Source organism: Sycon ciliatum, chromosome 1 (assembly GCF_964019385.1).
Source record: "Sycon ciliatum chromosome 1, ocSycCili1.1, whole genome shotgun sequence".
Lineage (NCBI taxonomy): Eukaryota > Metazoa > Porifera > Calcarea > Leucosolenida > Sycettidae > Sycon > Sycon ciliatum.
In genome coordinates this window covers 17,506,389-17,518,577 of record NC_088643.1, presented here as the reverse complement: position 1 = coordinate 17,518,577, position 12,189 = coordinate 17,506,389, and the positions used below count along the sequence as shown (strand labels likewise).

Genomic DNA, 12,189 nt, shown 5'->3' with positions numbered 1-12,189 from the left:
ACATTGTACAACTGACTACATATTACTGTCTTGTAAAATGGAAGTATATTATTAGTTACAAATATTACTAGTTGTAGTGCTAGCTAGCTAGCTGCTCTTGTCGACTTGCGTGTGTGACTCGATCGACGAAGTCGAGTCGACTGCACCATACCATGTGCACAGCGCTTGTCCATAATGCATCGTTGCCATTGTTACGTGTAGTGATGAATTATTTCGATGATGTCATCTTGGTCAGTGCTGAAACGTGGAGATTTTCCTACTTTTCAAAAAACAAGTAAATTCGAAAGAGAATCAGCGTTCAAATACATACTACATACCGGTAATACTCTCTATTGAGTATTGTTCTTTTGTTACACTCTTCATCCATCTGACAAGTCTCATCGATAGTGATGCTGAAGTAGTTTTGAAGTAAAGCTCTGTTTTGGAGATGGCCGAGGACGAAGGCAACGTGGCGGCCGATTTTGGTGCCGAGCCAGACGAAAGGAGAAAAAGGTGCGTCGAAGAGGTGTGCGAAGTGGTAATGACCTGAGGTCTGACACAATTGATTTTTTTGTGTTTCAATCAGGCATCCCGTGGCAGTATTCTTCCACCTGGCATTTCGTGTTGGGGCGCTGGTAGCATACTTGTTCCTCTCTATTTTCGGAGTGTCGACCATCACACAGTTCCTCATTGTTGTCCTGCTGTCAGCGTTTGATTTCTGGACTGTGAAAAACGTCACTGGACGGCTGCTAGTTGGTTTGAGGTGGTGGAACAAGGTGGATGAGGATGGGAAGAGTGACTGGGTGTTTGAATCCCGAAAGGTATGATCTTGTATCTCTCACATGTCATTGACCAGGGGGGTTCAAATCAAACCGAACATACAGAACAATGTACTTGTATTTGCATGCTCTGGGTAGGACATGAACGGAAAGCTGATCATGGCTTTGTCTCTCCACTAGCCGGTTGGTGCTATCACCTAGCCTCAACTGTGCGACTCCTGGTGGATGTACGCCTGTATCTACAGTCATGGTCAAAGAAATCTGATCCGTGAGTTAAAAGCAGCGCCGCGTTTCCATTTCAGCTACATCACGTATGGGGACGCATGAATCTTGGGGATCCTTTAGGCTCATGAGTTGGATTTCTTTGGCCACAGCTGTAGGACATGGTGGAATTTAGTGTATTCGACCCTGGGCTCCGAGAACGCCCAGCTTCGAGAATAGAATGTTGGGACACTGAAGCTAGCAATGCCCGTTCAGTTTGTATACCGGTACTCAAAGTAGAACCGCAGACTGTCTAGTTCAAAGGCTGAGCCAGCCTGGTGTCCCTGAAGTTGCGTTCTTGGACATTCATACTTAGCGGTGTGTAGTGCAGTAAGACCTGTAACTAAAGACCACCGTGACTAGCGACCAGCCGGGTACAGTGCTGGCAACTGAAATCCGACCCCTGAGCGGTGCGCTCACATCGCAAAGACCGAACACGGGATGGTAAAACTACGGAACGGAGACCGCTAGAATGTGGATGCACCGCTAAGGGGTCGGATTTCAGTTGCCAGCACTATGCTAAAGACCACTTCGCCAGGCGCGGACGGTCTCACATTCATACATGGTTGTGCGGTGCAAACCTCTAACTAAGGACCACCTGCCACTAAAGACCGCTTTCTCTGGCTCGAAAGGGTGGTCGTTAGTCACAGGTTTCACTGTATCCTCCTGTCCAGTGCTGGAACTAAGGAACACAGTTCAGGTGAACTGAAGTCCCTGGGCCATACCCTGGTCTCTCTTTTCTTTTCTCTTTGAATGCTAAAAGTGGCTTTTCATTTACATCACAAAACGTGGCTCCCAAAGTATATATTATACTGATGGTATAGCAGTTGTTGTCACTGAAGAGAAGTCTGCCTGATTTTTCCAACGACCATACGTGCGTGTGCCATTTGGAATCAATGCTCAGCCCAGAAATGTGGGGACCTCCCATTCAAATCTGCACGTGCCGCTAGGCAGCAAAATTTGCCGTAGCTTAACTTTTGAGTATCATAATCCTGGAAACTCGCATCGGAGCACCCTGGGGATTGCTGTAATGGACAGTGGAGAGTTTTTTCTCCTTGACCTGTACATTCAATTCTTGGCAAACGACCCAGAAATGACTGAGTTACAATCTTGCAAAGTTGCGATTGGTGAACGTTGTGCAACCTTTACATGAAGGATTATGGCGGGTAAACGTGCTGATGGTGGCGAAGAATGCTTGGCAATTGTGCTTTCTGTAAATATATGCACTGCAGCGGTGCTGACCCGGTGATTAACAATACCGCGTGCAGATTGTTCCAAGTCTGCGATTTGGCACCACAGTTGCGTTCACAACTACAGTTGCAATTATATAATAGCCCAAACTAGAGTACCGTTAAAGTCCGTAAATAAGTACGTATTTACTTTCGAATTTAGTGACCACACCGTACTAACTTTCGGGCGGGTACTGACTTTCGGGCACGAACTAACTTTCGGACCCGACTTGTGTGTAGTGGAGAAGTCATTTTCATGTAGATGTACATGCTACGTGCTGCATGTGCGCACCGTACTGGTACTTATTTCGGGCAGTATGTTTATCGGGCTTGACTTGACTTGAACAGACAGAGCCAAAAGAATGAAGGGGGTATTTCTTTCGGGCAGGTACTTAGTTACGGACTTTTACGGTAATAGCCCAAACAATGTAGATTAAGAGTAACTGTCCACCACTGTAAATAGATAGTATCTACAGTCAGAAAGTGCAACTACTAGGCCCAAAACTGACTCAACTATGTGTAAAGTTCATCTCCCACATTCATATATGTCTCGTTTCCTTGTTTTCTCCAGGATGGTCGCCAACCGTTGTTGTCGGAATCTCGGATTTTCTGGGGCTCCTTGTTCATTTGCCCTGTTCTCTGGCTGTTGTTCAGCGTTATTGCACTGCTACCTCCAAGTACAAGTGCCACTTCTTTTGTAAGCTTCCTGCATACTATAAATCGAGTTGTTGCTTGGAGCACTTAATACTTGCTCTGATCTCTGTCTGTCTGTTTGCGTACCTGTTGATCTCTGGCTGTGTATCTGTTCCTCTGTCTGTTTTTGTCTGTCTGTCTCTGTCTCTCTCTCTTTCTGTCTGTCTGTCTGTCTCTGTCTCTCTCTCTCTCTCTCTCTCTCTCTCTCTCTCATGAATTCTGGACTGCTGCCAGCAATGCAGTAGTTAAAGTATTTTCATTATGGTTGCCATTTCATTCTCTTTGCGCTCAGTTTTACCTGTGCCTACTAGTGATTAACCACCAGCAGCACGTGTGTCGCGTTTGCTTGACTTACATGTTTACATGATCGTATGGCTTTCCTGTTTCGTCTTGACAGATGATATCGCTGGTCGGTGTGTGCTTCACTGGTTCTAATCTGTACGGCTACGTACGCTGTGCACAGGGCAAGACCAGCCTCAGAGCAGCAGCCACACAGTACCTTGGCCGGCGAGTGTTGGAAGAGGTAAGCTACACTAGGGTGCTGCTCAATGACATCCGGTCGCGTCACTTAAAGTTTGCGCCTGGCATGATTCATTTCGCCGCCCAGTGTTCGCAGGTCTATATGTAGGGCTGCGCAATGCCCGGCGTGTACTCGAGTGATGCGACTGGATTTCATTGAGCATTCAATGAGCTACACTGTAGAATCAGAATCATGTACAAGTGGCGTGAACTTCTTTGGCATCTGAGTTGGATTTTTGAACTGGCTGTGTCACACGGCGACTGTATCATGCTGCCTTGTGTCACCTCACCGATTTGCTGGAATATATGTGTGGGCAAATTCAGACCTTGGAATGGGTCTGAAAGTGGCATTCTATGATAATATGACCATACTAGTAACAAATCCGTTGATCCCCGAGCTGCGGAGAGTGCTCAATGTCAGAGACAGAGCTTAGTACATAGCAGACTCAGCGGAGGACGTTCAGGTTGGTTGCAACTCTGAGTTTCATGCCGCTAGGCAATCATCAGTTGTCTGATGATTGCCGAGCGGCATGAAACCTGAGTTACAACTAACCTGAACGTCCTCCGCTGAGTCTGCTATGACCATACTTGTATATAGAATGTGGTGCTACATCTCAGCAGGTGGTAACTTGTGCACAAATTTGTCAATTGTAGCAGATAGAGCCCACTTGAAAGGCTTGCGGATTGACGAAAAAGTACTGTAGTATTCAGCATTCACAGATGTCTCCGGAGCTAATGTACGAGGCGATTACATGCACCAACTCTTGATTTCCTGCTCTCGCGTGTTCATTCTGTCCAGACGCTAGCATCCAAGACAGCAGCACAGTCCACCACAGCGTCAGCATAGTGGGAGCGTTCACTCCAAGCAGAACGGGCAGTACCTCACACTTGCCCCCGTGCAACCAACGTACGCTCTGCTAAGTGCACTTGCAGTGAAGGCTGAACAAGGGCCGACTTTGGCCACGCCGGTGTCCTTTAGCATGCCTTGCTGGCCATAGGTATAGGTTGGAGCTTTCCGTACGCAATGTGTACACTGCTCTTCATGATGCACTCAAGCTGTGCCCGTGCCGGGAGACGTAACTGCCACCGGAAGTTTAGACTAGTCACTTAGACTGTCAGGTAGTCACTAGTGGCTCTCTAACACACGGTACTAACGCACGGACGTGGTTTGCGAATGCTATCCTATGACACAAGTGTACGCCCCAGCCTATGGCTGATACTGTGATTGTAAATAATCGACATTCTTTTCGGAAGCGGACTTGAGCTTTCTTCTTTGCCCTTGACAAAAACCTATTCGGATTTTTATTCATATCAACTCCCAACAAACCGCTGTTCTTTCTCTTCTCACTTTTCAAGTCTCTGTTTGTACTTTTGGCCTACATGAACACTACGCATCAGAATTTTTTCAAAGAACGATGTCAAAGTACATTTTCTCACTATGCCATGGTTAAAATTTATTAAAAAAAGGTTGCTTGGATCAAGAGAGCCTTATTTTATATTAGTTGTTATCAGTCATTCGGCCTCTATAGCTCGGTCTTTATTGCGTCTGGTGGTGGCGGCTGCTTGGCTTTGGGCCGCAGTTTGTCTCTTTTCTGCTGCACTCTGTCTGCGAGCTTTTCGACAAGTCGCAAGAACTCTTTCGCGTCGAAGCGATAGTCGGTGAATTTGGGCTTGGCACTGTCTACTTTATGGTGCCCGCCGTCCTGCGGGAAGAGAAGTTTCTTCTTCTCCCACGTCTGGTAGTAGAGGCCTCGAATAGCAGCAAGGTCTTTGTAGCAGTTCGGATCTTCCGTGTTGTAGATCTCAAACACTCCCGCCCACTCGGGCAGGAATAGCATGTGAGTGAGGCCGGCGCCGTGCATGCCGATGAGGATGTCGCTGTTGTGCGACGACTCTATCTGTTCGCGGAACGTCATGTCCCGATCGTAGCGGACGCGGCGAACCGAGAACCGCCCGACGGTCTTGAGCGTGCCAAGTATCTCCTCCTCGTTCAGTACGTTGCGGTAGCGGGTGCCGCGCGACAGGAACGTGACGCGAACGCGCCGCGCCTCCAGCTCGGTCTTGGTGTGCCAGCGCTGCACGGCCAGGCGGTTGAGAAGGAAGTGCGAGAACGACTCCATGAGACTGCTGCCACTGCAGTCCGGCACAACTGGCATGTTGTAGAAGAGCCCAAATACCATGCGCGGCAGCAACGGGAACAGCACCTCGTTGAAGCAGACCCGTTTGCCGCCGTAGTCGGTCAAGCGCTTCACTTTGCGCTTGGTGAATGCGTCCCACGTTTGTTCAAACAGGTCGTTGTTCGGATAGTCCGAGGTGTCCCAATCAATAATCTGCACATCTCGTGAGAAAGACCCGTTGATATGCTGCGATACGTACAGGTTGACGAAATCACAAAAGTGATGGTACAGGTTGACTTTCGCATCCATTTTCATGAAGATCACGGGTGTCTGTACCACCACATCGCAGTGCTTGTTCTTTGTGTTCGTCTGTTCGTCCATGACATGGAAGTTATGCAGCTCGGCCCACCAGCTTTGCAAGTGACTTGAATACTTTGGCTGTCCAAGTTTTGACTTTGTCAAGCGGCACTTGCCACCCAGCATCTTCTTGCCAATGAAGTCTGGCCGAAGGCGTGCTGTGGCAAGACGCTCTTCAGGCCGCTTCTTGAAGTCGGCCTCGCGAAAGTCAATGTAAAGGTTGGTAGCACGGCAATGAGCCAGGTCTTTTGAACACGTCAGTGAGCTATCACCATCCGATTGCGATTCACACACCGTCTCCATGGAGCTAGAGAACTGCTTGGCATACGCAAAACCAGCCTGCTCGTGGAATTTCTGAATCTTGCCTTCCATGGTGCTGGCATGGGGTGCTGGGGAGCCCGTGCATTCTGGCATGGATAGCTGTTTAGTCTCGGCACAATTTTTCTCATAGCCCCAGCACTTTCCCTCCGGGGGCAGGGTGCAGGGCTCATCACTACCACACCTGGCACGATCTGCTTTATAACGCAGAAAGTCTGTCAGACCAACGTCCAGGTGGGCTAGATCGCTGTTGTCTACGCTTTCCACACCCGCTTCAGCTCCTCCAAGTAAAACCAAAAGGATAACTCCAATTAGGAAGCAAGCATGATGACCTCGCACAGCCCAGGTAAAGTAAATATCCACAGTTTCCATGCTAATCCCAATTTCTGAATAAAATATTCAGTCGATTTCAATGAAACATCAGACTTGGCCTTGTATATTGGGAAGAGAGACACACTCCTTCAAAGCTGTACAAAAACAACGGCTTGAAGCCTCGTCCGGAAAGCAGCAAGAGAAGACGAGCGGCGACCAAATAATTAATTCGTGAATCAATGAATTGAAAGGGTCCGGCCGGGGCGTGTAGTACTAGTAGTGCTGAGGACTTTCTTGTAAAGACATCATAAGTGGTTTTACCTCATGTTCAGGCCAGGGAGTCGTCAAATTAATTTGTTGAGTCGACGACCCCCTGCCTGGTGCACTCGCTGCAAGCTGTGTATGTCCTAGTCCACGGATCCGGCCAGCAAGATCCGTTGTCATCACTCAGGGAGTCGTCAAATACCCGTCCTTTGACGACTCCCTAGTTCTCATGCTCATCTTCTCATGTTCTGACTGATTTGGTTGATTTCTGCTTTTACATTTCGAGGCCTTTCAGTTTTCTTTTGAAAACTAACTTGAACACAAAAAGAAAGAAAAGGCCATACATTTGCGAAGGACTAAAGGGACCGTCACTTAATTTTTGCCGACTACCCGCCAAAAAAATCTTTTCGTTTCACGTGTCAGACACGTCCGCGAGCGCTTGCGACTCGCGCGCGCCCGCGCTACCTTTCACGTCAGGCAATCTGTTCACGCCACATGGCTGGATATGATAGCGCGTACATATGCAAACATGATTGAAGACTTGCAAAATCAATTTTTTTCCAAGTCCAGGCACTAGGCGCTAGGCCTAGGCAGTACTAGTCTAATGCCTAATGCCCAGGCAGCTGACTTTATTTTCGGAGAAACACTACTCATTGTAGTAAAAAGTAACAATGAATAGCGATATCATCTAGGAAGGATCGCTACCCTAACGCGAAGGAAAGGCCTTGCGCGGCTGCTCTACGAAGTGTTGAAGAAAGACTCATCAAAGTTAGTTGGTGGACGAACAACTCGCTGGCGCCGGAAAACTTGGCCCCCAACGATGGTGTTTGGTGAATCATCAAGCATAATGTCTTGTAGCAGTGTTCACCGAGGAAGGAAAACGCTCTAGTCGCTGCTGTTGTCCGTTTCATCCACGTTAGGCGTTAGCTGCACCGCGCCTATTGTGTTTTAATATTCCATGGACACACATTAGCATTCAGAGCGATTGTGGAGCCACAATTTACTTCACACAGCGTTGTATTGTCCACGAGCGCAAACTTCATTATCAGCAGTAACTGTTACTCTTCATCCTACGTGTAGACTTGGAGTATACACGGCCTTGTCACGACAGCGACAGCTCTACAGAGTGAGAAACATTAATTTCTATTGTTGGTGGACGAATAAATGGCTGGTTCCGAAAAACGCGGCCTGCACCGATGGTGTTTGGTGGATCATCAAACAGGGTGACCAGCAGTGTTCACCGAGGAAGGAGAATGCACTCGCCACCACTCCGATTCATCCAAGTGGGCGTTAGCTGCGCCGCGCCTATTGTGTTTTAGTATTCCATGGACGCACACTAGCGTTCTCAGCGATTGTGGAGCCACAACATATCTTCATGCGGCGTTGCACTGTCCAAGAGCAGAAACGTCAGCAGTGACCCATCATCATACATGTAGATTTGGAGTATACACACCATGCGCCAATGGGCCTTGGCACAACAGCGGCAGCTCTACGGAGTGTTCAAGTGAGAAACATTTGTTTCGACTTTTGGTGGACGAACAAATCGTCGGTGCCGAAAAACGTGGCCTGCGCCGATGGTGCTTGAAACATCAAGCATGGTATGTGGTGACTGTCAGTGTTGATCGAGGAAGGAGAACACTCAGGCCGTCGACCGTTCATCCATTTCGTTAGCTGCACCAAGTCTATTGTGTCCTTGTATTCCATGGGCACACAATCATGAAGCATGGCGTCTGAGCTGTGTTGACAGAGCGGGGAGATGCTCTTGCTGCTATCTTATCTGTCCTGTGTATTCCCAAGTGCCGAAGGCTCACAACGATGGTGTTGGACAAGTCAGATAAAATAGAGTCAACGTAAGTACGCATGTGTACTCTTACTGACTGAAACATAAGTGGGGTGTAAGAGCTAATTCAAATGGTGTCGCGACATTCTCATGTACGAGGTTAGTGTGTAGTACTTGTTACGTACTGAATTCTGTGACTTTGTTTTGTCTCCATATACTGCATGCATTCACGTTTCACAGTTGTCAGTTTGACCCTGAGTTCACGTCTGTTATCCCGTGTCTCCTCTACTTATTTTTGTTTCCACACGGTTCATGGTGTAGCGCTGCACGTGTTCCGTCAGTTTGAACTTCAGCATAAATCGCAACTACTTGTACTTTCAGACATGTCACGTGATTGTTGCCAGGGTTTGAGCCAATCAGAGCGTTTACAGGCAGGGCCTGAACCCCTGATCATGCCTTGCCTGCCAGCTCTACTACGATATTATATGTCACGTACCCGCGCGCGCGCACGGTTCTCCTGCGCTTGGGCTTGCTTTCCCTTGGTAGTTGGAAGTCAGTGGCTGTTTTAGTACTCTTAGATTATGTACAGAAAGTGGTGGACATCACGCAACTGCAGTGTAAATTAAAGGGTGGTTGTCAACTGACAACCGCATAATTTTTCGACATAATTAATAAAAGAATTTTTATCTAAAGAGTGAAAAGCAACTAAATAGAGCGGTTGTCGGTTGACAACCCCCCTTTTATTTAGATTATGTATCTGAAGTAAACACAACGTAGAAATATCACAATTGTCTCTTGTGTATTATATCCGTCTGATGTCACCAGATCGTCACACGGTGCTGTGACCAAGATACGGATCATGCGAACGCTGATTCAACTGGACGAATCGCGAGGCTTTTCAGATGTAGGGACACAATGGAAACTGAATGACTTCAGAACAGCACTGAAGCGTTATGTTATCATGCAAGACGCCTTTCTGCGCCGCACAAACACAGGCGGTACTACAGCAGAAGATGGCACTCACTATTTTGCAGGTGCACTGGTGACAGGCGCATGCAAGTTCACCAGAAGGAAGCGGTCTGATGTTAACTGGAATGCCAGCAGTATGAGAGGGTGTGCATTCTGCGGCGGATCTCACCTGGACAAGAGCTGCGCGAAATACACAACAGTAGCACAGCGGAAAGAATAACTGATTGAACAGAAGCGTTGCTTTGTGTGTTTGCGCACAGGGCACCGGTCAACTCAGTGCAAGGCCACCCGCAAGTGTAATGTGTGTTCTCGCATGGGTCACCAATCAGAGTCACCATCGTATCACGATCTGCCCTGAATCTCAACAGAAATCTGACAGCAGTACCAACATAGTAGCTGACCAGCCTGTGGCTGACGAGGTACCAGCATCTAGCGCAACAGCAGCTAGTGCAGCATCAACCAGTATCGCCATTGACCGTAAGATAGTCAGTCGTCTTGATCGGTGCAGATTTCCTCTGGGAGTCTTGACGGGGAGCACCAGAGGACTTCCGCCAGGACTACAGTTTCTGCCTACCACAGTCGGTTTTGTGGTGACTGGCCGAACACGTCACTCCAAGCACTCAGCTACGCCGATGAGCAGCCATGCCAGCTATCGTTTCTCTAACTGATGCAACTTCCGACTCCTGCACCATCCCAGATCTGTGGGACCTAGACTGTGTTGACATCTAGGATTCAGGCAATCTTAGTAACAACGACCTAGCCATTAGGCAATTCATCATTGTTCTACGATTTTGCCTGCCACCAATCGTCATGACCTGCGATACTGAGAAGGCCATTTTACAAATCAGTGCCAACCCAGCATACAGAGATGCGACACGATTTCTGTGGTTCGCCAACACCGACAGTCCATCAGTCACCCCATCCAGCCTGTTCACGCTCATAAGCAGTCCATTTCTGCTTGGCGCGTCTATACAGCATCATTTGGCACAGCAAGATGACAAAACAGCTAGCAGTGGCTATTGGTGAGAACATTTTCTGCTGTGCCATTGGAGTGTGCACGATACACGAACCCTGCTCTTTTGTTGGCACCGCCTATGTAACTTACTGCATAGGGTGCAAGGTGACCGTTGTCGGTTTACATGTACTCCAGGTATTACACCGTGCATGCACTGAGTCTGTGCTGCACTGTGCATCCATAGGTGTTCGTTTGCGGTAGCGCAATGTGACACACAAGGTTGATGGATTGTTTTGTCCGCTGCTATTCGAAGCTCTCGGAGTCGGAAGCGCTACCTCTGTTTCCCCTGTTCCTCCCTGCGCGGAGTCTGTAGTTCTGGCTTGCAGTTGCTGTTACATGCATGTTGGCAGTTGCATGTGTTTCGGTTTTCAGTTGTCTTTATTTGTTTTGTGTGGACGACAGTTCAATATTCTAGCAGTTGTTGCACTTCCTACTTCTGAAGTACATTCCGTAGTTATCTGCGGTTGGTGTTCGAGAGAGCAAACTGTGTTCTTCTCCAGAGTGGAGTAAACCATTCGCTTGTGTCTGAGGAAAACCCTGTGTGTTGACGAAGAGGTTGACTTGGCTGTAGAGTGAAAGTACCACATGGTCACATGGTCCACAAAATCTTAGAACTAACTTAGGGTCTTCTGGCGTATGGTATAATTATATGAGCAGCATGAGAGTGAAGTAAAAGACTATTAGCTCAAACATTCAGTCTTTCAAGAGTAGGTGTTTCATCACGGAATAGGTTCTGCAGTTCACATACACACTGCAACAATGGACCAGCAGTGTCCAGGATACAATAGAGTCATGTGAATATGTACCGTATGCATACTCACAGCTGCAAGGCCAGCGCCCCGTGGCTGCTTGACTTCTCAATCGATATAAATTTTCACAACAGTAAGACTCTGTGATCAATCAGAGCTGTGCTTCGAAGTAGTCACAAATGCCCCATGATCAGTCACAAAAAAAAACTTTGCAACCAGTCACAGCTTCCACGGTGCCCCAAGACCAGTCACCAGAAATGACCGTAGTAAATCTGCAGGGAGTTTCATAATCTGTTCATTGCAGAGTCCACTATGCTATGATTCAAGAGGGGGGTAGCGTTCCTGCGGATGCGGAAAACTTGGCTGGAACCCGAGTGTCACGTGAACCCTGATTTTTAAGACTTTTATCATTTGTTTTACGATGAGCCTATTATACGCGATACAGGCTCAGAACACACTTTTCGTCTAGTTGGCATATCAGGGATATAGGGCGGAGCAGCCCATATCCCCAATTATGACACGCGAGTAATGTTGAAATACGATTGGCGTATTGTGCTGGACTGACTGCGGTAATGTAAAGCTAAAATAAAGCAGTCAGTTTGCCCTTAGCATGGCCTTGTCATGAGGGTGCCACATCCGTGGAAAGGCAACATGCCGGCTAATCTCCCTGAGAAGTTGAGTGGTTATCAGCAGGCGATGACGCTGTGTCGATGATGAACTGTTGATGCCCGACAGGAACCTTGCGAGGAGAGTTATTGGGCCTGACGGGTAGGTAAAGCCAACTTCCACATGAAGTTTGCGGATGGCCGACATGTAGACATGGACAGATCGGGGCTGAAAAGTTCTGA

General features: G+C 47.9%; 2 protein-coding genes across 2 annotated transcripts; one reads left to right on the top strand and one right to left on the bottom strand.

Annotated features, from left to right (window-relative positions):
• The first annotated feature begins 310 nt into the window (after positions 1–310).
• LOC135815699 (Golgi apparatus membrane protein TVP23 homolog B-like) lies at positions 311–4,986 on the top strand. The gene is made up of 5 exons (XM_065329030.1): positions 311–492; positions 566–800; positions 2,820–2,945; positions 3,339–3,464; positions 4,260–4,986. The coding sequence occupies exons 1-5, from the start codon at positions 428–430 to the stop codon at positions 4,305–4,307; spliced, it is 600 nt and encodes a 199-aa protein (XP_065185102.1). The 5' UTR covers positions 311–427; the 3' UTR covers positions 4,308–4,986.
• LOC135815688 (EGF domain-specific O-linked N-acetylglucosamine transferase-like) lies at positions 4,829–6,826 on the bottom strand. Its single transcript, XM_065329018.1, has one exon. The coding sequence runs from the start codon at positions 6,622–6,624 to the stop codon at positions 4,984–4,986; it is 1,641 nt and encodes a 546-aa protein (XP_065185090.1). The 5' UTR covers positions 6,625–6,826; the 3' UTR covers positions 4,829–4,983.
• Positions 6,827–12,189: the final 5,363 nt, after the last annotated feature.

Excerpts from the sequence above, each read along its gene's own strand:
- LOC135815699 (XM_065329030.1), top strand. The coding sequence starts at position 428 with ATGGCCGAGGACGAAGGCAACGTGGCGGCCGATTTTGGTGCCGAGCCA. Across the intron at positions 493-565 it reads CCAGACGAAAGGAGAAAAAG|GCATCCCGTGGCAGTATTCT; the intron begins GTGCGTCGAAGA and ends TGTTTCAATCAG. Across the intron at positions 3,465-4,259 it reads GCCGGCGAGTGTTGGAAGAG|ACGCTAGCATCCAAGACAGC; the intron begins GTAAGCTACACT and ends CATTCTGTCCAG.
- LOC135815688 (XM_065329018.1), bottom strand. The coding sequence starts at position 6,624 with ATGGAAACTGTGGATATTTACTTTACCTGGGCTGTGCGAGGTCATCAT.